Source organism: Sinocyclocheilus grahami, unplaced genomic scaffold, assembly GCF_001515645.1.
Source record: "Sinocyclocheilus grahami isolate Dianchi unplaced genomic scaffold, SAMN03320097.WGS_v1.1 scaffold56.1, whole genome shotgun sequence".
Lineage (NCBI taxonomy): Eukaryota > Metazoa > Chordata > Actinopteri > Cypriniformes > Cyprinidae > Sinocyclocheilus > Sinocyclocheilus grahami.
Genome location: NW_015505235.1, coordinates 149,451 through 177,114, shown reverse-complemented (window position 1 = coordinate 177,114; position 27,664 = coordinate 149,451). Strand labels below are relative to the sequence as shown.

General features: G+C 34.6%; 1 protein-coding gene across 4 annotated transcripts in view; it reads left to right on the top strand.

Annotated features, from left to right (window-relative positions):
* The first annotated feature begins 1,366 nt into the window (after positions 1 to 1,366).
* LOC107583931 (solute carrier organic anion transporter family member 1C1-like) overlaps positions 1,367 to 27,664 on the top strand; it is a 44,241-nt gene continuing 17,943 nt past the window's right edge. Inside the window, exons 1-4 of one of the 4 annotated variants that reach the window (XM_016270282.1) lie at positions 1,367 to 1,571; positions 15,494 to 15,645; positions 23,611 to 23,752; positions 27,219 to 27,351. In XM_016270282.1, the coding sequence (XP_016125768.1) occupies positions 15,508 to 15,645; positions 23,611 to 23,752; positions 27,219 to 27,351 (413 nt within the window). In that variant the 5' untranslated portion in view covers positions 1,367 to 1,571; positions 15,494 to 15,507. Of the gene's footprint in view, positions 1,572 to 10,140; positions 10,203 to 11,493; positions 11,833 to 15,493; positions 15,646 to 23,610; positions 23,753 to 27,218; positions 27,352 to 27,664 lie in introns of those variants that run through there. The other 3 variants (XM_016270283.1, XM_016270281.1, XM_016270284.1) reach the window with 3 other exon arrangements.

Sequence of the window (27,664 nt, the reverse complement as noted above, 5' to 3'; positions counted from 1 at the left end):
GTAAATGGTGGTTGATCTGTACATATTTCTCTTCTGATTCAGATGAGATTACTTTTTCAATGAAGACAGCAGTGTTATCAGGGGACTCATATTTTAGCTGGAAGAAATTATTTGAAGTTAAAAATGTTTTGATGTTAACTGATGGACCGGAGTGGTGTGGATTACTTGTGGATTATTGTGATGTTTTTATCAGCTGTTTGGACTCTCATTCTGACGGCACCCATTCACTGCAGAGCATCCATTGCTGAGCAAGTGATGGAATGCTACACTCTAAAAAATGCTGGGTTAAAAAGGGGCAAACCCAGCTATTGGGTTGTTTTGATCCAGCAGTTGGGTTCAAAACATCCCAATAGCTGGGTTTGTCCTTTTTTAACCCAGCATTTTTTAGAGTGTACATTTCTCCAAATCTGTTTTTCAAAAAATATGCACTCAACAGCTTCACCAAGCTCATTTAAATCACTTTAAGTTCAGTTCTTAGGCGTTGAAGCATTTCAATGAAGAACAGAGTTCGAAGAATTAGTTGGTGTTCGGCATGAAGTATTATGGCTGTTTGGCACATTGTTTGCTTGTGTTCTCAAAGAACATAGAGAAAGGACACTTAAAGTGGATTATGAACAGGGCTTGAGGGATGTGTTGCTTTGAACTCATTAGTAGCGGATTTGTCTAAAACCATAGACTTTTTTTATGCTGACAGCCAGACAATGTTCTGAATCAGCCCTCTAAACGTCAGCTTTTTAGACATACAATGAGATTTATCGTGTCCCTGGCATCCATGTGTTTCCTAAAGATTGAGGTGTGTATAATTCATACTTGCACATCTCACTGCATTGTACAGAAGGAAAGGACATGGCAACCTTAAAATGCAGCTCATGTACAGAAAGGCTACTGTAATGTGGGTAATTGTTTTGGAAGTTGCATCCTTTCACTACTAGAGAAAGTTTGCAAGGTCAAAGGGTTTGATTCCCAGGGGATGCAGGAACAAATGTAGGCCTTTGAATATTAGTCATTTCGGATCAAATCGTCTTCTATATGCATAATGTAAAGTAAATTCTATTCTTTTAACCACTTATCTACTAAGTGATGTACTGAAGAAGAAGAAAAAGTTATTAGCATAACGTTTGAGTAAAAAGTTAAAGCTGCAGTATGGAAGATTTTGGGGTTAAAAAAATAAATATCTATATTGACCAAGTAGATAAAAAAAAACCTTGCCTTACATAAATTCATAACAGTAAAATTATAATGATGATTTATACTTTGAGTAGTCGGGTCGAATATCGCGGGAAATACCACTTTTTTCGCGGCATTACGTCACGTCCGTAAACAAAAGGAAGAAGGTCCGGTTATTATAGCGCGTGAGTGGTGCGTCCAAAGGTTTGTTACTAATTCGGACAGCTTTTAGGTATCAGTTATAAGCAACATTATTAACACAAATGCTTGTTCAAGAGGGCAACTATCGGAAAATCACAGAGCCCTTAACTAATACAACTCGTATCAACATCACACTGCTTTTCAAAAATGACGATAACTTTAAAGGATTTAAAACCGGAGATGGCCTTTTTCTTGCTCAACAGGTAAGATACCTAACTTTTGTAACTTGATTTATTTTATAACACTTGTTTTCAATGAGTCAAAACAACTAATTGGGAGTAGAGATATTCGTTAGTGATATAAAATGCTCGACTGTAACGATATACGAATACGATCGTAAAAGCATATTCATCCGCGCCGAAGAAGTCAAGCGAAGCCCAAACTAAATTACCAAAATAATGTTCCTCCGCGAGTAACTTTTACGTCTCGAACGCTAGAGGGCCAATTATGTTCCGTATTGCGAGGAAATCTGACCACTCGTAATATCTTTGCAATGTTTATTCTTTATTTATAACTCTTCTTTGTTTTAAACTTTCCAAAAAGTTACCTTAGGCAAATTTTCTTCACTGATTGTGAGTCCAGAATAACAAGATGACCAAAGTGCAAAGGTCTGGCTTGTGTGTCTTTCCTGTCCTGATCCAGATTTGAGCTGTTCTCATCCTCTGATCCTAACCTGAGTGTCTGGAAGGTTAATTGCAGTGGGAACTGAGCTGACTGTGTGCTGGTCAGGAGCGTCGCTCACGTCCTCTGACCGGTGGAAGAAGTCTTAAGCACTTTCACTAATTGGGGCACCTGCTTAATCCACCTCCAGATCAATAAAGGAGTCGGTCCTTCTGTTGGAGTGTGTAGCTGTGACAGTGCTCATCACTGATTGACCAAAACTGTGGGAACGAGCCCTCATGGCCTCAGTGTGAGCCTTTTCATAAGCAAAGAAATTGTACAAATCTGGTTTAACATATCCTGTGAAAGTTTGCTTTATCACAACCGTGCAAATGTTAAGATTTTTTTAGCATTAGAAATATTTTTTTTCAACATCACATTAAAGGCACACTACCATTAAGTACTATTAAGAATTAGATGATTAATATTTTGAATTAGCTTTTATTTTTATTTTGTTTTCAGTTATTTATTTTCAGCTTTCATGTTGTTGTTTTTTTTTGTATTTTGTAAATTATTTTTAATACACTACTATTTAGTTTTAATTATTTTATTTCTGTGTTACTTTAGTTCTGTTTTAGTTTTATTTATTTCCAGTTAGTAATTTTAGAAAATCAACTTAAGTATGTTGCCAAGACAACATTTTTCATTTTCATTTGGTTTAAGTATTTTGTCTAATATTTATTTAATTTTATATACTATTATAAATTTTGCTAATATTTTAAATTAGCTTTTATTTTTATTTATTTTCAATTTTCATTTTAATTAAACTTTTTTTTTTTTTTTTGTAATTTTCATTACTTTTGAAATATATTACTAGTTAGAAATTTTAGTGCTTTAATTTCAGTTAGTTGCTAGTTTATGTATATTTTATTTCAGCTTGGATTTTTTTTAATAGTTTTGATTAATGATAACTTTGCACAGTTGTTCAAAGATTTTACAGTAAAGACACAAGATTGTAATATTTAAAGGGGTCCTATTATGCTCTTTTACAAAGTCTTGATTTTGTTTTGGGGTGTACTAGAACATGCTCTCATGCTTGGTGGTTCGAAAACTGTATTATTTTTCCACATAATTTACATTATTACAATACCTTTCTCCCCAGCCTGTCACAAACGGCTCGATTAGTTCCGGCTTTGATGAAGGCCCACCTTCCAAAAAACGAAATGTGTTGTGATTGGTGAACAGCTACTGTTTACGGTGTTTCAGTACTGCCCCGCCCCTTGTCAAAACAGCAAATTCTGTCTGTTCTGGTATAGTTAAGGATGGCGTCAATATTGCCATATCAATTTGAGCCGGATTCAGACCCAGAAAATATTGAACAAGAGGATCGCGCAGAACCTTTGCACACACAGATATTGCAAAACATATTAGAGTGGTAACGTTATTGTTGTTTATTTATTTTTTTTGGCTGAATCACGTTTTAGATAGGATGTCAACAACCGCTTAAAAATAACTGCATTTACTATGTACAGATAAGTGCAACGGTAATATTATGTTTATTGTTCTTTAATTCTAACATTATAACATGAATTGCAGTGAAACTGTTATAGAGTTGAATTTATTTATACCATAGTGAAGTCTCATAATTGAAGTGTAAATTCTGCAGATTACATCATTGTCCAGTATTGTACAGTCAGCAATTTATAAAAACGTTTTCATAATTGTAACATACATATTCAGGTGCATGTGTAATAACTTGCGAAAACTTGACACTACAGCAGCACTTCGTCGTCGTCATCTTGTCTGACGCACTCAACCAAGCGTTCTAACCACGAGCTCGCCCCTCCCCACCCCCCAACCATTCGAATTTCTGTAGGCGGGAATTATTTTAATGATATTCTAATGGACCGCTTTGTGACATCACAAAACCCGGAAAACAACGCTGTAGTCCAAACGAGCCGTTCGTTGTAGTTCTTGAAAAGGGATTTTTTTTTTAATCGAAAAAAATACAAATCTGGACTTTGAGATTTGTAACTTTGTAGATCTTTTTAATCTAGCCCAAACATACACACTACACACTGACTAAAATTCAAAAAGCGAAAAAGTATAATAGGACCCCTTTAATGTTTCTATATGCTTAATTCATTCCCTATAAGGATAGCCATAACGTGATTCATCAATGTTCTTCTTGAAGCGGAGGTAAGCCATTCAAAATCATTGAATCAAATTATATTACCTGTATTAAATGACCTGAAGATAATATTGAGCTGTTTTAAATTGGTGTAAATCATGATGATTACTGAACTGGATTGATTATCCAGACACGGGTAACAAGGAAGTTGTGTTTCCTTCCAGTTCACCTTCAGCAATCCCTCTGGCATTTCTGTGAACGTGAATGTCAAACTAAACCGTTTCTGACAGATATGCCCTGCATGAATTACTCTGGAACAGCTAACTTAATTGGCATTAGTTCAAGATCCAAAATCTGAATTCAGGCATGAATAACATGATCTGAACTTCAGTTACAGGAAACAAAGCATTTAGCAAACCAAACACTTTGTGTAGACCAGTGATGAATTATATAAGTGATGGGAAAGATGTCTGTAGTCAAGTGGTTGTTTTGAAGCTCGTGAGAATAGAAAAGGTTTCAGAGAGGATTCTCTAAAGCCGCACTCTATCGTCAGGCAGATTTACAAATGAAACGCACAAATTCAGCAGCGTTGCCATTCTCCCTAGGAGCGCTAGTCCTACACGATCAGACTCCTCAAACCGTTTTCTATAAACGTTGTGCTAAACCGTGGATATAGATTAAAAGTAAAGGTTCTTCAGTGGTCCTTTGCAGCATCATAGGTCAGATTTTTTTCTGTAAAAATGTCAATGTTTTATTAGATCAGCGTAATGATCATATGGGTTCTTTAAGATCTGTTTAAATGTAAAAAGGTTTCTAACTAAAAAATTTTTGAAAGGGATATGGATGTGGACAACCCTTTTGTTAGTGATTTAGATTAAAAATTATACTTGTTAAAGGACAAGTATGTTTTAAGTATTTGCTCATTATATTGGACTTGGTCACCATTTCATATTTATTAATTTTATTACTAGTATCATTATTATATTATTTAAAAAAAACTTTTTAATCACCTTTTACTTGACTTGTTCTTCAAGATATTGTATTTAATTTATAGACTACGTTACGCGTACCATTTAAATTCGTAACCATTTTTTTAAAAATAGACCCCAATTAGATCATGCATATAAATTTTAATTGTATTCATATCACATTTTTCTTTTTCATGTTTTTCTATAACAGTTCAAGCCGAATCTAGTCACAATACAGGACAATTTCCACATTAAGTTAGCCTACAAAAATGCAACTTGTTTTCTTTCCATTAGCACAGGTTTTGTATTTCTTTCTGAAACATATTGAACATACACCTCAAAAATTATCCGCAAATAATGCTAAAAAAACTGAGATTCATAAGCTCAGATCAATCAGACCTACAACCAAAAAACAAACCTGTGATTTAAAGTGCTTTAAAAGTGTGTAAATTGTGTTTTGAGATCATTTCTGTAACTCTCATTCAAAACACAGAGCTTCCACATAGACTTACATTAGGAAGAAAGCAAAGCTTGTTTTAATATAGCAACAGTTGCTTTGCTAGGATTGGTCAGTACTGTTTTAAGGCGGGGCTCAGCAGAGGATCTCGTTCTGCAATGCTTCACTTATTCCCGAGTTCATTTCTTAATCACAGATTGGGAACGCATATCATCACTCAGTTTGGCCACAGCTCTTACACAAGCCGACACGTTCGCCTTGAAACAAACTGTAGGTTTTCCATCTCTCATCTGGGGGAGTGCTGATTACAAATAATGAGTCACGGGCCTGGAACGCTACTCCCTCTGCATCGAGGTCGTTAGGAGCGTAAGTGATGCATAAAGCTGCCTCCTGAGCAAGTACTGCAGGTGACATGAGGAGCGGGGACTTCCTGAAAATACACATTAATCACATATTATTTTTAGGTTCTGATAGGGGTGTTTCTAGTATCAGTACTGATACTGTACTTTCTTAAATACTGTGGATGCAGTATAGAGTCATTCACAAGCTGCATGCTCAACAAGCTGATTCGTCATTGAGTTTTGTTTCCTATGGATTAGGTAAATATCTACCTCATCCAGTGCACTTTTTGTTTTCAGTCTTATAAAATATACTATTTCGGTGAGTTATTTTAGTATCATTGAGATTGAGAAATTTTAATAATATTTTGAATCAATTTGTATTTATATATTTCCCATTTTAATTTTAGTTCTAGTAATTCTTTTGTACATTTTTGTCATTTTTTGTCATTTTTACCGTATGCCTGTAAGTTTTTTTTTATTTTAAATTTTTTTATTCAGTTTTAGTTATTTTAGTACAAGTACTAGACAGTCCTAAATTAAAAACTTAAAGTGAAAAATTGCATTGTGAACTAGATGAAATTAAAAGTTTTTAATATATTACATTTTTTTTTAAGTTGAATTTTAGTTTCAAGTTTAGTCATGTTCAATGATGTTAAGCATTATGAAATTAAATGGATTGCATTGTAAATGCATACTTCATACTCATAATTGATTACTGCTGTAAATAGAAAAATTAATCATTTTAAAATCGATCCTTCTGAGGGAGAAATGATGATTACTGGTACTAAAATCATAGACATTTTAAATTTTTTATTAATGTGATTATTTTGAAAATTGTTTCTAAAGAAAACAATATTCCTCAAAAATATTAAATTTTTATATAAATAATATAAAAACAATATTATTATGTTAATTATATATCATATATTTTATATTATTAAATTATTGAATAAAATTAAAATGTCATATTATTAAATGTATTATTAATATTAATTATATATTTATTTTATTAAATATTTCTTTTCACCTTTATTTTAACCATAAAAAAGATGGATGATGCTGCTCCACTTACAGTGGTGAAGCCAAAATCATAATCCTTTATATTACATCAACTTTATATTTAGAGTCAGTTTTTAGAGTCATGTTTGTTTATGATTTATAAAAATCCCCATTTCTCCCTCAGAAGGATCTATAACTATAATAACCCTTGTGAGAAACTGCGGCAAATGATTCACTGTCCAAATGAATCAAAGTGAATCACAAACCATTTCAGACCTTTTTGCAAATCCATTTGACTGATTAAACTAATTTAGCATCTGATTCTCAACACCTAATTGATAGCCCACAACTTTTGCTGAAATATTATCAGAGAAAATGATTCTCAGGTTGTTATACATCAGTCTCATTGACACACAAGGATTTATCAGTAATATTTCACAGCAACATAACAGGGTCTAGCGATGCCCCTGCTGTTTCTGATTCTGATTCTTTGGCTTCAGACAAAAAATGTGCGAGAACAGTCTGACTGGTGTGTGTATATCTTCTGCGCACAAAAATACTTTCCTTTCTATCAGCTTGTGACGTCACACGTGACCCTCAAATGCAGTGTACGGTGGTACACTGTATCTCTACAATATATGCACACAATCAGTTCAAGGACTTGAGGAGTTGTTGTGTTATGCATGAAGTCATGAAATCATATTTACAGCTTAAGCATTTGTTTCTTATCTTCTCTTTAGATGAGATTGCACAGATATACCAAAGAAACCCATTGAGTTAACTCTCTGATGCAAGAATTAAACTCATGAGTCAGGACAATTAGCGCATTATTCATATTCTCAGCTGTGATTATTATTCTAACGTCATAGATTATCCTGTGCTTGTTTTGTCATGTTACTGTAAACGGGCTAACCCAGTTATAAAGCACCATGTCAGGAGTACGGAGCTGAAGCAGCCGTTTGTTCGACAGGTGAGAATGGATTAGTGAAATCCTATTAGAAATACCATGCCATGAATTCTGCCGTACTCTCCAAACCGTCTCAAAGCAGTGTAAACCACAAACAGATTACTAACGCCCAAAATCAGTCAAAGCCAAGCGGCAAAAACCTGTGAAGCGACTGCAGCTTGTGTGTCTGTGTAAAGAGAATCCTGAATCGAGTGCTGATGTGGATTTGTCTTATTTTAGCTCAGTTAAACTCCTGACACCTATATTAAACAGCACTCATATCAGTTACATGGCCATTCACTGAAATGACTGAAGGAGAAATGAAAAAGCCGATCGGAGAACTTGATTGGATGGGTTCTGTCTAGTGCAGATGGAGAAAATGAAAACACTTTCCTAGAGCTCTATTATGTCTGTCTGTGGATAAACGAGTATTGTTTGATTTCACACTGTAAAATTCTTTACATTTGAAATGGGGAAAGGCTAAAAGTTTATATAATCACATAAAAATTGTATTTTTATATTTTATACACACTGAAAAAAACTTGGCTTTGAACCAATTTTCACTTAGAAATTGCTTGTAAATTTCACAAACAATTACAAAGAGATGGCAGTTAACAGAGAATTAAATATGAAATTTTGAAGTAGTAAGACTGAAATAGCATTTTCCCGTAAAACATAATCCAATAATATGTTTTATAATATTTTATACATAAATGACTACTGTATAAAAATTATTTTATTTTGGTATCAAATTGTTTTTATTAAATAGTTGTTCAATCATTTGAAGCATTATGGTATTAAAGGCACTGCCCATCTATATTCATAATTCATATTTTCATATATTCATAAGATGTGATGTTTATGCTGTAAATAGAAAATAAAAATGCATATTTAAACGTTTCAAAATAGATCATTAAAGACTGATTAATGTTACAAAATTCAAATGAATGAATAATGATTATTTATTATTATTTATTTTAATTAATTTGTTTTTATTTCATTAAACATTATATTAATAAATATTATAGTAATTATATTTTTAAATAAATCATAATTTTGCCCATATTTGAACAGCTTAATGTTACAAAATTCAAATGAATGAATAATGATTTATGTATTATTATTTTTAATTTGTTATTTATTTCATTATACGTTATATTAATAAATATTATAGTAATTATATTATTAAATAAATCATATTTTTGCCTATATTTTAACAGCTTAATGTTACAAAATTCAAATGAATGAATAGTGATTTATTTATTTATTATTATTTTGAATTAATTTTTTTTATTTCATTATACATATTAATACATAGTAATTATATTTTTAAATAAATCATAATTTTGCCTATATTTTAACAGCTTAATGTTACAAAATTCAAATTAATGAATAATGTTTTTTTTTTATTTTTTCTATTATTTTCTTTCATTATACATTATATGAATAAGTATTATAGAATTATATTATTAAATAAATCATATTCTTGCCTACATTTTAACAGCTTAATCACACAGATTAGATTGACTGCATGCATATACATTTAGAGTCTGTTGATGTATAGAAAACACTGCAATGTGTTTGCTTATTGAGTTTGCTTATTAATGCATATTTGTTTATCGTTTATAAAAATCCCCATCTGTCCCATTTCTTAAAAATGTAAATATGCAATGCATTTCCATTTTCTATTTACAGCGGTTATCGATTATGAACATGAAGTAGGCGGGCAGTGCGTTTAACACCATAATGCTCCACGTGATTGTATTGACCATCATCTCGTGTTTGAAATCAGAAATACAGAGACATTTGGTCCATTACTGGCTTTATGCTATGGGTGCTGTTGAGTCTACATGGACAAGCCACGTATCAGCAAGAGTAGGATGTGTATAATCCACAGTCAGAAGGTTATGACGACTGTCATATTATGGCTTGGTCATCTCCATGGAAACAAGGCAATGTGCATTGTCTTTCCTCTATCCACCCTTTCCTGAAAACATGTTATATGAGGACTCCATATTGGCCATAAGACTGAATAAATAACAGGTTATTAAGAAAATGAATGTTTCTCTAAACAACTAAGAAGTACGGCTGTAAATACTATGTGGCTGAAACAAAATCATCTGGCTGTGGATAAATATGATCTGTATGAGTACACACATGTTTGGCCAGACGTTCCTTACAGAAATGTTTATCTTTGGAAGTCCAGGCTCGGTATAATTGATCAGGATGGGGGACGGATAAACGGCCTTGAGGAACGACTGACTTTGCACTCACAGTTTGACATTTTGCTTTGGCACTGAACGAGTTGGTTGGTCTGTCTCTCACATTGACCTCACTTTTGATTCGCAGGCACGGTTTTCCTGAAAAGCGCTTGGAAACTCGAGCAAGGCAAGTGAGTTATCTCTGTAAAGGCTAACAACTGATTTTAAATTCCAATTTTAAATTCCAACCTGACTGAGACTAAGCTTACTAACAAGGATCACTTTTAAGAAAGTGTCTTTTTGCAACCTGTTGGAATTAGTGTTAACATTTTGCATTGGCACACAGGTTCGATGTGAATGTACTATTGCACATTAATCATGTTACGTAATAATTGATGTTCAGGATCTCAGAGACCTTGTGATAAAACTGAAAATCATTGAAAAATGCATTTAATATTTAATAAATGTGATGCCTTTAATAATAAATAAAACAATGTAATAATTAAAATTGCTTATTTAAATGTTTGCATGCTTTTAATAAAAAGTTCTGTTAAAATGGACTTTGTTCAGGGTCTCAGAGACCTTGTGATAAAATAATAATTGAAAAATTTAATATTTTATTCATAATTAATAACTTTAATACAAAATCCGTAAAATATATTTTTTTTAAATTCACAAATAAAGATCAGTCGTGTTCCATTAAAATTGACTATTTTCAGGGTCTCAGAGACCTTGTGATAAAATAATAAAAAAATTAATATGTTAATAGGTTTTATTAATAAAGAATATAATTATTTTTTAATATTCCTCTGACATAATGAACACCCATTTAACAGATATTATGAAACAGGGATCATGTTCTATTAAAAATGACTTTCTCTATGTGCACAAACATTTGTGATAAAATAATAATTTTAAAATGAATAGGTTAAATAAAAATAATCATTTTAAAATTTAATTTATTTCAGTTTTTCATGTTCCTCTGACATAATAAAAAATATATTTTTTACAGATATTATTAAAGATTTGACCTGCCTGTTGTAGACGAGCAATAGAACAGAAGACCATTACAATAAAATTAGGAAAATCTTTAATGATCAACCCTGATATTTTGATGGTAAGTATGTTTTTGGGGATTTTTAAAGAGCCCTGTTGTCTCTCAAGGGTTAATTACAGGGTTTGTGTTTTTCAGCATGACTTTAATGTAAATCATGACCGAGTGCGTTTATATGGATAACTTTCATCCACAAGCATTATTAAATGACGTGAGGCTAAACAGATCATTATTAGTCATGTCATGAATTCGCAATGATCTAATGGTCTGTAAAGAATCATATTTGTGTTATATGTTCGTGTATGATAAATTGTCACCGTTTTATAAAAACAGCGACGAAACGGTCAGCGCGCGTTTCACGCGTATGATGCGATCATCCAGAGCCTCTGCGCGCGCTCATCACGTGCTTCAGCTCAATGCATCCAGCCGCTTCGAGCAGAAGAAACTATCTCACCTCTCAGAAAAGCTCGCGAAAAACCTACAAGATTGACGTCAAAAAGATTCAACTATCCGGACGCATCGAGCTGAACGCGAAGGAATCGGATGCGAGTGGAAGTGTCTGGAAACACCTCCAGGACCAAGTGCCTTTCCTCGTCTCCAGCAGCCCGTGGGAAGTTTCTTTCCATGTGAAAACCATCTGACTCGTATGATCTGCTCCGTACGCACTCATTCTGGACCACCGGGGACACTTACATATCCATAGATTGTATAACAACCACGAGAAGACGAGACCGGATCGCGCATTCGTATATGAATTGTGAGATTTGGTGAGTAAAACGCAGCTGTTCTGTACACCAAGACAGACACAAGACATTTGACCCAGTTCATCTCTTGCTTACAAATTATGGATGTGCATTGCGCACTAGACATGACATGGTTTAAAATGGGTCTGGCGGTGCGCAAAGCTGCGTGCGTTTGTGTTAGAAGAGGAGAAAGCCAACATCTGCTCGTTAAAAGTAGGTCTGCATGTGGACTGCCGTGTGTTTGTGCGGTTTACTAGATTACTTTGAACGGTTGAGAGTTATTGTGCTTCATAATTACCGCGCCATTGACATATTAATGATATTAACTACCATTTTATTGCGTGCTTTTAAAATGCATGCTCGTGTGGGTTCGGGAGACATGCGTTTTCATTGCTAACATTCAGTCTGTGCAATCGATTTTATACATTCAACAGACTGTGAGATTTTTCTTTTTCTTTTTGTCCTCTGGTCACTCGTTGGATTCATATCAGCTGCTGGTTAATTAGACGCACTTGCGCACTGGTTGTCATGACCACTCATCCACATCAATTCACCAGACTACTGACTGTTTACTTTCATGCGTCTGATGTATATGTGAGCTCCTGGTTTCGAGATGAATGCGATGCATTAATTCTAGAAAGTTGTGCAGTGTGCTGCAGTGGTTAAAGATCTGGCTGGTACACTATAAAAATATGGCTTTGAAACAGTTTGCACTAAGAAATTGCTATGAAGTTTTACAAATAATTCCCAAAAAAGGTAACGCATTGAATTAAGCATGAAATTTTGAAGTAGAAAGACTGAAATACACTGTAAAATGACTTTTTAAAGATTATTGGAGTATGTTTTACAAGAAAATATTATTTTAGTTTATATGCTTCAAAATGTGATGTTTGATTTAGTGTTACTTGCGGTTTCTTTGTGATTGTTTGTAAAATGTAGCAAATAATTTCTTGTAAAACGTACTCCAGTGACCTTAAGTTTTATTTACAACTTTAAAAATATATAAATTTTTTACAGTATAACTGAATGGTTTTGTGTTCAAAACCAATTTGTTTACAGATTATTTTTATGATTAAATGCAGAATTTTACCCTTTTTTATGATCAACACTCACATTTCAATGGTAAGTATGTTTTTAGGCTATTAAAAGTATATAGTTTGTGTTTTTCAACATGACTTTAATTTGAAAAATGACCGATTGCCTATATATATATATATATATATATATATATATACAACTTAAATTTACAAACATTATGAAATGATCTAAGGCTTCACAGATCATTAGATGTCATGAAAGATTCAAACGCGTATTTTATTAATTCACAATAATCGTAAACAATCATATAATGTTTTTCAGTGACATACTTAAGTGACCTTGTTTTATTTGCAACTTCAAATAATAATTTTTACTGGGAAACTATATTAAATTCTATATAAATATTATGATTTCTGCATTCTATGTATATGTGTATATATGTATGTATGCATGCAGTTTTGTGATGTAAATGGTCACATATTGGACTGTAAAAGCTACGTGCTTCTCACTTACAAATATGAATGAACTGTGGTTTAATGATGTTGTTGAGTGCATTTCTTTAGAAACACATTAAACTGTGCAATTTAGACATGATAATACAGACCTAATTAAGTAGAAGAGAGCCAATAATGTTTAAAATCAGTCAAACCGATTATTTGTTTCTACAAAGAGCTGATTCATGAAGCATTGTGTCCTTGTGTGAGACGCATAACCTCAGGTTACTCTACAGGGACTGTCCCTGTCATAATAAGTGTAGTGACTTAGAAAAGAAGAAAAGGCATCAGCTAAATGACTAAGGTAATCATCTCGGCTTGTGAAGAAAGCTGCACTATTTTTAAGCTGCATGTTTTATATGTCCCATGATTTATGAATTCAAAGCTGCCTCTGAAATTTATAGTTCAGTTGATGTTTCATTTACTGCACTGGCTGTGCTCAAGGACTCATCAAGTTCAATCAGAATATACAATCAGAACTTGAATAGCTAAATTACCAGCCCATAAGGTTCAAGAGACCTTGGAGACTCTTATAGAAGTTGCTTATATGAGCTTCTTGCAAATGTGAGTTATAAAGGACCCAACGTTGTGATTTATTTATTTTTTTAAACCAAATAACACAAGTTGCAACTTTAAGTTATGGTTGTAGTTGATAGTTCAGTCATAACTTTGTCAAAAGAGCTTGAAGTTTTATTCAACTTGTGTGACATTCACTCGCTTGCTTTGTAACCAATAAATCTTGCACACTTTATGACAGCAGCCGTATTACAGTTAAATAAAACTATAAATTAATTAAAACTAAAAAAAAAAAATTATTATAAAAGTATCTCAGTGATACTAAAATAACAGTTATATGAGTGATATATTAATTTCCCCAACAGTATTTAAGAGTTAGTGCTGTTAGGGAACAAGTTTGTTTATTTTTAATTCTACACCTAGTAAAATAATGACTAACAAAGAAGTATTTGCAGAAACTAACTCTGAGTTTAAATCCTAAAGAAAGCTGGCATGCCTTTGTTTACATGCTTGCAAAGAAAAGTTTGCACAGTACTTCACTAGACTTCATTGTATCAATTATTCTAAATGCAACAGCACTATAACATTTTCCCAAGATTTCGTCAATTCAAACATGCATTTTGCTTTGAAACACATACCAGGATGTTATAGGAGAAAATGCTCTCCGCAGAAAGTTGCACGTTTCTCCTGGGAGCTGATCTTTCCGCTGCTATTCTTAGAGTTGTCACTTCAATCAGTCTATAAGAAGTGAACGAGAATTGCATTGCAAGAACACAATTCAGAACTATTTCACACCATGTGTCAAATTTCCTCAAATTCTATTTAAAGGGGTCATATGATGTTGCTAAAAAGAACATTATTTTGTGTATTTGGTGTAATTAAATGTTTAAACGGTTTAAGGTTAAAAAACACATTATTTTCCACATACTGTACATTATTGTTTCTCCTCTATGGACCGCCTTTCTGAAAGGCGTCAATTTTTACAAAGCTCATCAGTCTGAAAAAGCGAGATGTGCTGTGATTGGCCAGCTATCCAGTGCGTTGTGATTGGCCGAATACCTCAAGCGTGTGACGGAAATGTTATGCCCCTCACCATAAACAGCGCAAAGTTGTTGTACACTCTTAAAAATAAAGGTGCTTCACGATGCCATAGAAAAACCTTTTTGTCTAAATGGTTCCATAAAGAAATTTTAACATCTGAAGAACCTTTCTGTTTCACAAAAGGTTCTTTGTGGCGAAAGAAGGTTCTTCAGATTACAAAAAGCGGCAACAATACTACAGCAAGAATAAAAGTTACGCCTTCTTTCTTTGCGTGAACATTTGGGGGGCGTTATGCAAATCTTCCCACATCATGACGTAGATATATGGGGGCGTGTTAGAACGAGCCATTTTAGGTAGGCGTGGTTGACTCTTAACTTTTATAAAGAATATCTCTTTGGATTTGAGACTTTAGTCTTTGCAACTTTACAGATCTTCTTTATGCACCAAGAGCTTGTAACACTCCAAAGAGAAAGGAAAAATTGAAATCGCATCATATGACCCCTTTAAACCTGTATCAAGAACAACATATTCTTGCTAAAAGCAGTTTATGGCAGGAGAAATGGATCACAAACATATGCAAACTGTTTCTCTTTCAGGGGTGCATGCATAAATGCCAAGAAACTGCATTAGAGAGACCTCACCCAAAGAAAACGAGATCTTTTTGTGGAAAATGGACCCGCCGAATAAGGAGAGAAGGTCGCTGGAGAATGGTCCCAGCTCGGCTCGGCCCTGTTGCTCAAGCCTCAAGGTAAATCTTATTGACTTGAACACCTAAAGGAGCTTTATTCTCAATTGTCACATCGTGGTGATTGCTGAAGCAGAAGCGCTGGTATAGCTGAGAGCACATAGGTCCGTTGCTTTCCACATATCAGGCTTTGAAGGCCTCTGGCGCTGTGACGTCATTGAGTCCAAACAAGATTTCGCTTCAGTTTGTGGTGGAATCTTCTGAAGAGCTGAGCACTGAGAACAGAGGGGGTTTTGAGCCAGTGCTCCTGATGAGATGATTATGGCTAACGATGTAAATAATGAGAGAGTCATGCTCCGCAGTTCCTTTCTCATGAACACATGAGCACAGCCACAGAAGATCCATTCAGCTCTCTGTATAAGACACGCAGTCATGTGCACCAGTAGATGTATTGTATGGTTATAATGTAAAGGTTTACTAAAGCTCAATTTTAAAACATACAGTAGTAATCACACACAAGCAGTGTTTTTTTTTTTTTGTGGTAAACAAGTGAATCATAGAGGTATTTAGTGATCATATATCACTTAATAAGCATTACTGGCACTTTGAGAGTCAAAAAACTCATACAGGCAACACAAGATTAATCCCCGTGGCTCCTAATGATATATTGAAGTCTTAAGAAGCGAAACGATCAGTCTGTGCAAGAAACTGAACATTATTTACAGCATTATTAGCTGTAATCCAAACGGTTCGGGGTGAGGTCCGGTTCACGAATGAATGAATCTATTGATCCGGTTCTTTTTGGTGAACTAGGCCTAGTTAAACCAGTTCACCAGGTCTGACTGAACCGTCTGACAGGGTTTGTGGCTCGAGCAGCACAGATCTACAAGTTACTCAATCTAAACTCACTTTCAGACGCCTGACAGTCACTGCGACTGGAAATGAGCCGAACCAGTTCATTGAAATGAACTGTCTGATAGAACCAGTTCAGAGAAAAGAATCAGACTTCCTCGTTTGCCTGCAGCTCTGGATTACAGGCAATAATGTTGTAAATAATGTTAAGTTTCTTGCACAGACCAATCCATGTTTCGTGTAGACTTACCTCTCCGTCTTTGTAGTCAACATCGATTCAAAATCGACCTTGTTTACTTTATTAAATTACATTTTTGGTCTTATTTTGAATAATTGTTTATGTTTTAAAAAGTACACATTTGTACCTTTTATTTAGTGCATATTAGTAGCTTTATTAATTTAATCAATTATTGGCACATATTAGTACCTTTTGAAAAATACCAGATTTTCTACTATTTTTATTTATATATATATATATATATATACTGTATATACTGTGTGTATATATATTGTGTATATATACATACATACATACATGCATGCATGCATGCATGCATGCATGCATATATGTGCATGCAATTTGTCCCTATAGACTTACTTCTCTTTCTTGTAGCCAACTTGATTTAAAAATCAGCCTTGTTTACTTTAATAATACACATTCCTTATTGTAAATAATTCATTTTATGCACGCTATTCCACTGAAAAAAAAAATTGGTCTTTATTGAACTCAGGTGTGATAAACCACAGTTTTAACAGGGGGGCAAACACTTATTCACACAGGGCCATGTAGTTTTGGATTTTGTTTCCCCTTAATAATAAAAACCTTCATTTAAAAACTGCATGTTGTGTTTACTTATGTTATCTTTGACTAATATTTAAATTTGTTTGATGATCTGAAACATTAAAGTGTGACAAACATGCAAAAAAAGAAATCAGGAAGGGGGCCAACACTTTTTCACACCACTGTATATATCATTAAAATATAATCACTTTCTCTGCCTTTGAAACAACTTTGTTGTATTATAATGGATGTAGTTTTTTTTCTCTCATTAAATATCCAGTTGAATCAAAAGATGTCTTTAGCCACTCCATGTAATGGTTTAGAAACACTTTGGGCCCTATTTTACCGATCTAAGCGCATGGTCTAAAGCGCACGGCGCAATTGCACCGTGTCCGAATCCACTTTTGCTAGTTTCAGGATGGGAAAAATGGTCGGCGTGACTGGCGCATGGTCTAAACGGGTTGTCCCTATTCTCTTAATGAGTAATGGGTGTTTTTTGGGCGTAACTTGCCATAAACCAATCAGAGTCTCCTCTCCCATTCCCTTTAAAAGCGAGTTGTGCTCGCGCCATGGCGGATTCGCTATTTACACGGCGGAATTTACAAGCGGAAAAACGGAACGCTTCTCTAGTGAAGGAACGGATCTGCTCGTGTGCCTAATTCTGATGCATGCAATGACTATCCATTATGACATGTAGGCATTTTTATATTTATGTACACAATAATAATCTTTTACATTTTAATCCTTAAATTTTTCATTTTTAAAAATGTTTTTGTGCTGCTGCTCATCCCTGTGTGTGTAATAAGCAAAGTGTATGTGCGTTGCGCACCCGCCTATATGCGCACAATACTATCGCACTCTTTAAATAACAAAGAAAGGCGCAGTCTATTTCACACCATCTAAAATAGGGCCTGAGATGAGAGATGGGAGATGAGACTCTGATTGGTGTATTGCACGTTATGCCCAAAACACACCCATTACTCATTAAGAGAATAGGGACAACCCTTTTAGACCAAGTACAAAGACAGAACACGTCTCCAGAGATGAAACGGAGCTGCTCGTGCGCGAGCAAATAGGTAGCCTTATTCTGATACATGCAATGACTATCCATTATGACATGTAGGCATTTTTATATTTATGTAGCCTGCACAATAATAATCTTTTACATTGCAGTCCTTTAATTTTTAATATTTGGCATGTTTGTGTGCTGCTGTGTGTGTAATAAGCAGAGTGTACGCGCACTGTGGACCCGCCTATACTAACGCGCTCTTTAAATAATAAAAAAAACTACTGTGCCATTGACCAACTCAAACCTGGTCTAAAGTCAATGGCACAGTAGTTTTTTTTATTATTTAAAGAGCGCGTTCTGCAGTCTATTTCAGTTGCCTCAAAACAGCAATGCGCCTTAACACACCTAGTTTTCAGACCAGCACGCCCGTGGGCGCACAAATGGACGCAAATGCATTTGCTATTTAAACAACGTGGTGCAGGACGTGAAAATGACAACTGCGTCAGGCTGAAACTTGCAAAAAACACTTGCATCGCGCCTGGCGCCTCATTTTGCCAGGTGTGTGATAGGGCCCATGATGTAGTTGAGCCTTTAATTTAAAACACCACTAAACCATAATATGCTGTTTGCTAATGCTAGTTCATAGCAGGTGGAAGTACACTGTTGTTTTCATTGCATACAATCATGCACGACCGCTATTTTAGTGGTGTTTTAAGTGCAATGATTGCTGGACTTTTTCCCGTTATGATGACATGTTTGTTATACAGATAATTGCATATACAAACTCTATTCTGCACCAAAAAATACAGCTTTTGCATCAAACTATAGCAAAGAAGTATGATGAGCGATGGCAGAAATCCAAGAGCGCATTCTGAAAGTTGCTCTCTAGGCCATCGAGGGGTTAAATGCCTTTTTAAAGAGCATAACAGCAATGGCAGAAGATGTTATCAGCTGACTTGTTAGGAGTATCAAACCGACCGTCTGGGTTTTAATGTGTGAATGACTAGCGAATGCTTCTGCGTGTAAAAGCTGCTTAGAATCAGATTATTTCGCACCGCTAACGAGAGGAGTGAGCACAATGAAAAGGCCGTTTCTAAGAAAAGAGACCACGCAGAGGTGCGGTAAATTACATCTTAGATGTGTCCTGATCATAATCCACCAATAAACCTTTACGGAGGCCTGTTCTGATTTCCAAATTCTTTGCTTTAGCCCGAGGTCTGATCTTAGAAATGATCTGCATACTTCAGGAGCACAGGCTAATCTGATGAATGAAGGTATTGTAATTGCACTCATAGAGACTCTTATGGTAAAGCCGATTAGTGTTTCCAGTGGTGTTATAGCTCTACAAGTTTTTCTCCCAGTCACACAAAAATAAGGCATTTTGTCACATCCAACAAAAAAAAAACAACTTGGACTACATTCAAAGATCTGGGGATCAGTTCATTTATAATCCTTACTGACACCAAATATTTATGAATTATGGTATTGCTTGGACTAAAGAAAGGGTTTAAGAAGTTTTATCTGATCTCTGGAAGTCGCTACAGCCATGAAAAAAAAAAGGGAAATATTAGGGAATTAAAAAAGTTGTGATATCCAGACATGGAAAATGTATTAAAACTATTAAAAATAAACATGTCATTGCCTTTTCCCCATCTAAAATATTTAAATGGCTTGTGTTAAATGTTAAATGTTTGTGTAGAATAAAATTTTAGTGCAGTTGATACACTTTTTTATTTTTATTTTGAATTATATTTTTGTTAAAGTTTTAGTTTGTGCTGTGGGTTTTTGTACATTTTTTTTTTTTAAATAAGTCTTATAGTGTTGATTGTTTCTTTAGTTTTAGTTATTTTCGTACTTAAGTTTAAACTAAACGAAAATGAGAAATGCTTCCTTGCTAGTTGGCTCAAATTGATTTATTTGTTTGTTTGTTTGTTTATTTGTTTGTGTGTTTGTTTATTTCAGTTGTTTTTTCATTTTATTTAGTATAATAAACCTGCATTTTTTAAAATGTATTTTAGTTGAGTAATTTTTTTTTAAATGTGTTAAAGGTGTCATATGATGCTATTTTAAAGATCATTATTTTGTGTATTTGGTTTAACAGAATATGTTGACATGCTTTAATGTTCAAAAAACACATTATTTTTCAAATACTGTACATTATTGTAGGTTCTCTATGCCCCGCCTCTCTCAAACACGTCATTTTCAACAAAGCCCGCTCCTTTGACAAGCGCAGTCTGCTCTGATTGGCCAGCTGACCCTGTGCATTGTGATTGGCCGAATACCACAAGCACGCGTAATTGCATCTACTTCCGGAAAACACACTGCGTCTCCCTGACATGGCTGCATCAACACTACTGCTGTTCCTGAAACCACGCCTTCTTTCTTTGCGTGCACATTTGGGCGGCATTATGCTAATATTTCCACACAGTGACGTAGATATGTGGGGGCGTGTTAGAAGGAGCTGTTTTAGGTAGGCGTGGTTGACTCTTAATTTTTATAAAGAATATCTCTTTGGATTTGAGACTTTAGTCTTTGCAACTTTACGGATCTTCTTTATGCACCAAGAGCTTGTAACACTCCGAAGAGTTACGGAAAACTTGAAACCGCATCATATGACCCCTTTAAGATAGTTTTTAAGTTTTGGTTTATTTAGTTTAGCTGTTCTAGTGCTTAAATTTAAACTAAACAAAAATAAGAAATGTTGACGAGTTTGTTTTTCAAATATATGTATTTTATATTTCAGTTAATATTTACGGTATGGTTTTCATTAAAGACAATAACCCTCATTTTTTATTTTTATATAATTTTTTTGTTTTAGTAATTTGATTGTCTTGTCATTTTTAATTATTATTATTATTTAATATGTCAATATAATTTATTATTAATTTCTGGTTTTTAGTTATTTTTTTATAATTGTTTAAACTAAATGAATAAGAAATGTTGCCTTGGCAACTAGATGAAATAAAATAATTTTTTTTTGTTTTATCATTTTATTTTATTTTATATCAGTTGATGTTTATTTTATTAAAAATGTATGGTTTTAGTTAGTAATAATAACCACAATATATATAATTTTTTTTAAACGGCAATATGATACATAAATTAATGTAAAAATTTATATCCAGTAATGACATTAGACTGGAAAGATCATATAAAATGTCATTAGTCAAAAAGTGGGGGAACGCTAAATTAGAAATTTCTTCTATAAAATATTTACATTTATTCATTTAGCAGACGCTTTTATCCAAAGCGACTTACAATTGGGGAATACATCAATACACAGGAAGTGCTTGTCATACCAAGTTTCAAGCATTGTTCAAATAAGTACAAGCTAGACAGAGAAAGATGAAAGAAAAAAGAAAAAAAAATTATTATTATTATTTTTTCTGTCAGATAGTGACGAAAGAGATGAGTTTTCAGCTGTCGCTTGTAAAAATGTCAGGGATTCAGCATTCCGGATAGAGGTGGGAAGACCATTCCACCAGCCAGGAACGGTGAACGAGAATGTTCTGGAAAGTGATGTTGAGCCTCTCTGTGATGGTACCACGAGGTGTCGCTCACTAGCGGATCTCAGACTTCTGGAGGGGATGTAGATTCGTAGTAGTGAGTGGAAGCCTGATGGAAGTCCAGCCAGAAGAGCATTGCAGTAGTCCAGTCTAGAAATGACAAGGGCCTGGACAATAAGTTGTGCAGCATGCTCCGTTAGAAAGGGCCTGATCTGTCTGATGTTGTGCAACACAAACTTGCAAGATCTAGCCGTTTTTGCAATGTGGTTTTTGAAGGTCAGTTGGTCATCAAAGATTACACCAAGATTTCCAAAGTTGATGGGGTAATTGTAGAAGAACCTAGCTGGATGGTGAAATCATGCTGTAGAGTCGGAGTGGCAGGGAAGACAAGAAGCTCAGTCTTTGCCAGGTTGAGCTGTAGGTGATGTTCTTTCATCCATGCCGAGATGTCCGCCAAGCAGCCTGAGATATGTGCAGCTACCGTTGGATCATCTGGTTGAAATGAGAGATAGAGCTGTGTGTCATCAGCATAGCTGATAGCATAGCAATGGTAGGAGAAGTCATGTGCCTGTATGATGTTGCACAGTCGTCAGTGTACAAAGGTGTTCAGTTCTGTGCTGTTCCAGCACTATGGAGTGTATACAAACCACTGTTGTTCAATGACTTGCCTAACTAACCTAATTAAGATTGAAGATACCTTCAAGATTTGAAGACTCTGTTGAAGAATGGGCCAAAATCACACCTGAGCAATGCATGCGACTAGTTTCTCCATACAGAAGGCGTCTTGAAGCTGTCATTACCAACTAAGGCTTTTGAACAAAGTATTAAATAAATTTCAGTAAGCGTGTTCAATACTTTTTCCCTGTGTCATTCCATTTTATTACACACAACTTAATTTCTGAACTCATCCCTGAACTTTTAAAATTATCATTATAATAGTATCATTAGAATATTAAATATATAACATGAACATATTTTTATTTTATTTATAATTTTGTTATACTATAAATTATCATTTTATATTATTTATAATTTTATTGTAATTATACTAATTTATATATATTTTTTATATAAATATATATAATTTAATCTACTAAAAAACTTATTTATTAATATTATAGTGATAATTTAAAAAATTCAGGGATGCACAAAAAAAAAGTTTATAAAAGGACTTTTATGCGGTCATAAAAAAGATTGTTTTAATCAAGTTTTCTACCGATGAGCTTCAAAAAGTGATTCAGCTCTTTTTTTCCATCTTTGTACATGGAAAATTCAAGTGTTGGTTGAAAGACGACTGTAAAGCTGACGATTTGATCATCAAAGGCTTCTCGTCTCTTCTCTTCTAGCCTCGTCTTTCCCCCCCTCTTCTTTTTGCTTCTTCACCCTTCTCTTCACATTTCTGTTGATTATTAATTTGGATGCGGGGAGTGTGCATATGTGCGGGAAACCCCACAAGAGTGAAGATGCACCGCTGTGCCGAGGCAAAACTCTGCGAATGCTGATGATTTTGGCCCAGAAACCCCAGCAACAGACGATAAAAGTGTCTGCGTTTCATCATCAAAAGCAGCGACTCATTTTCCCCCTTGTTCTTCTCATATGGAGGCTTAAGTCAGTGTGGTTGAATGCAGTAGCATCGCTCAAGAGCGTGACATAAGCTCCCCTAATCCGCTTTTTGTCCCCACTACCCATAATGCAATGCAGTTTGAGAAATTCATCCCCCCTCCATCTCTTCATCTCTACTCCGGTTCTCTTATCCCCTACGATTTTAAATGCATATTAATGAAGAGTTGCTTCCATGTCCAAAAATAGGTTAATGAGGGAGAGTGCGAGTTTTGCGTGCAACATCTGCTGAACATCTCTCTCTTTCTGTCTCATTACAGATGTTCCTCGTGGCCTTGTCCTTTGCCTACTTCGCCAAGGCATTATCCGGGAGCTATATGAAAAGCACAATAACTCAGCTGGAAAGACGCTTCGACATCCCCAGTTACTTAATAGGTGTCATTGATGGCAGCTTTGAAATAGGTAAGAACCGGATCTTCATGCGTCAGCAGACCTTTCGCTGCGTTTCGATCCCGTCACCTCCGCCAAGCAGTTGCCAAGGCTCTCGTCTAGCCTTTCACGGCATCCGCAAAATAATACTGAGACGCACCATGTGTGCTGCAATTTACGCCTGTCCTCGTCTGCAGTACAGTCGTCCCACGGATCAGACAGACAAACAAGCCACAACGGCAGCGTAAAGCGCTCGTCTTCACAAATGCAAATTGCATTGGTTTACACATGCATAAATTATTACATTGCAATAAAAGGCTTTATTTGATATCCCTTTTGGTCCCAAAGAAAATATGGTATTACCAGGGTACTTGTTTGCATCACAGTCGTAATCTTTGGTTATTTGATAAATGGAAAGTTCAAAAGAACAGCATTTATTTGAAATAGATCTTTATAAATTACAAATGTCTTTTACTGTCACTTTTGATTAATTTAATCAATCTGATCAATGTAATAATCTATTTAATGCATTATTGCTGAATAAAATTAGAATTATTTAGAAAATAAATATAATATTTGCAATACAAATACAATGTAAATAGTAATCTATTCAATGCATTCTTGCTATATAAAATTACGAATATGAATAGAATTAATGTAAATACTGTAATATTTACAAAAATATAAATATTGATCTATTTAATGCATTTTTGCTGAATAAAAGTAGAAATATTAAGGAAATATATATAAACATAATATAAACAAAATATAAATATGAATTATTCAATGCATTTTTGCTGAATAAAATGACTAATATTAATATAGTAAATGTAGATATAATATTTACAAAAAGTAAAATATAAATATTGATCGTTTGATGCATTCTTGCTGAACAAAATTACAAATATTTATAAAATAGATAAATTATAAATAGTAATCTAGTCAATGCATTCTTGCTGAATAAAATTAAAAATATTTAGAAAATAAATCTAAAATTTACAAAATAAATAAAATATTAATATTAATCTATTTAATGCATTCTCGCTGAATAAAATTACAAATATTTGTCTAAATATAAATATAATATTTACAAAATAAAAATGTGATATTAATCTATTATTTAATCATTATTATTATAATTACTTTTTATTACATATTACTATTAACATATTATATTATTATTAATTATTATAAAGATTATCCCAAAATCTTAATCACTTAATGTTTTGACCTTTTCAGGTGTGCAGGGATGCCAGGATTAAAATAAAAAAATATTTCTATGTTGTAAGGGATGCCTCAAAGCAGCCATACAAAGATTGTTTTAGTCAAAGTTTTATTCCAACAAGCTTTAAAAGTGACTCAGCTCTTTATTCATCTTTGTGCATGTAAAATCATAATCTATAGTAGTGAAAGCGAGCCTAAACCCTGCTCACACTGCTGCAGCCGGCGCTCACGTGGCCCTAGCAACCAGTGTTTCCATAGGAGCGGGAAACGGCGTGAAGCCTAGCAGAGATCATGTATCAGAGTTAGCATCACTGTCTCACTGCCTTGTGTCCCCGTTATCAACAAGTGCTAGAAACAGGCCAAACAAAGGCTGCTCTCTGTCATTGTGTGTGTTTTGTAAATGTTTGGGTGAGTTGTTTCTTTTTGGTTAGGCTGACCTCACAAACTGAGCCATGGTCTACATGTCTGAGAATTCCTGTTCCCATTAAAGCCGTGAAATGTCCTGAACGCCACGCTGGGTACAGAACTGTGCTATAATCGTCCTCACAAAGACCTCCGTTCATGGAGCCGTGAAGCTCAGAAACCAAATAAATCTGCCAATAAATGTTCCTCACAGACAAAGAGGTCAATCATGTAGAAATCAGTTGGGAAGCATCATGTTCGGAGAGTTTGTGGAGCGGATACGTTCGTTCACGGGTCATCATAATGGGGGTTTTATTGCCTGTATAATATGCACTCCAGTACCAAAGTAATACACAATCAGAATTGCTTTTATTTTACACTTGTTCACCTATTAAAAGAAAATTTGCTGAGAATTCACTTGTAGATGAGTTTGTTTCTTCGTCAGATTTGGAGAAATGTAGCATTCCATCACTTGCTCATCAATGGGTCCTCTGCAGTGAATGGGTGCCGTCAGAATGAGAGTCCAAACAGCTGATAAAAACATCACAATAATCCACAAGTAATCCACACCACTCCGGTCCATCAATTAACATCTTGTGAAGCCAAAACCTGCATGTTTGGAAGAAACAAATCCAGCATTTAGACGTTTTTAACTTCAAACCCTCGCTTCTGGCCAAGTCCATAATAATGCTTCCTCCAGTGTAAAAAGTCCATCTCCTGTTGACTCTCACATCAAAATCCAGCCACATGTTTGTTTAGAGCTGTTTTGGCTTGTAAACAGTGCTTGATCTGTGCAGATTTCTCTCCTGATTCAGACGAGACCACTTTTTTCACTGGAGAAAGCAATGTTATGGTGGAAGCAATTGACTTTAAAAATGCCTTAATGATGGATTTGTTTCTTACAAACATGCAGCTTTTGGTTTCACAAGACATTAACTGATGGACTGGAGTGGTGTGGATTACTTGTGGATTATTGTGATGTTTTCATCAGCTGTTTGGACTCTCATTCTGATGGCACCCATTGACTGCAGAGCATCCATTGGTGAACAAGTGATGGAATGCTACATTCCTCCAAATCTGTTCTGATTAAAGAACCAAAAACATCTAAATCATGGCTGACCTGAGGGTGACTGAATTTTCAACAAATTTAAATTTTTGGGTGAACTTTTCCTTTAATATCCCTAAACATGTTTGGAAACAGAAAATGTACACAACCCATTAGTGGATTATTAAACTTTAGGTGTGATCACGTCTTCTGTTCAGAGATGATCTCAAAATGAAAAAATAATCAATATATCAGTCATAGATTAAAGCTAAAAATGACCTTAAAAGCCTTTGTACAATAACATAAATATGTGAAGATTGTGGTCTATATAGTGATCTTCTGATCTTCCTCATATGCTTGCATTAAAGTGATAGCTCATCCAAAAATGAACATTTTGTCATCATTCACACACCATCAAGTTGTTCCAAACCTGTGTTAGTTTCTTTCTTCTCTTAAACACAAAAGAAGCTATTTTGAAGAATGTTGGTAACCAAACATCTGACAGTAGCCATTGACTACCATAGTATTTTTTTCTACACTATAAAGCCAATGGCTACCGTCAACTGTTTGGTTACCAACATTCTTCAAAATATCTTCTTTTGTGTTCCATGAAACTCGTGCAGGTTTGGAACAACTTAAGACAGATGATGACAGAATTTTTATTTTTGGGGGAACTGTCACTTTAAGGTTAGTTGCTTACTTAAGTTCATGCTTTTTTATTTGGATTTTCTGAGAAATAATATAATTAATAAAGCCTGTTCAGCTCAATTGCAATTTCCATATCATTAAATGTTTATCCGAACTGTTTTTCCCATTCTCTGCTTCTAGGTAACTTGTTGGTGATTGCCTTCGTGAGTTACTTTGGTGCCAAACTTCACCGTCCGAAGATCATCGCCATCGGCTGCCTGTTGATGTCACTTGGGACTTTTCTAATTGCCTTGCCGCATTTTATAATTGGACGGTAAGCCAAAGTTCCATCCGTAAGTGAAAATGTGCGTGATGTCAGCAGGGTGAGCTGTTTTAAGGGGTCACATGGATCCAGTTTAATCTCGTTAAAGCCCACGAATGTCATCGAGTCCTGTTTAGTGTGTGTTTGTGGTAAGACACTATGTGCCGTTTCTTTATCAGATGTGTTTCTTGGCATCGTAAAGCTGCTGCATCAAGAAAACATTTTTAGTTGATATACAGAACAAACAGAATTTTGCATGACCTCGCTCTGCTCATTCAAATTTGACTTCATCCTTGTAAATCGACATGCAGTCTCAACCTTGAAA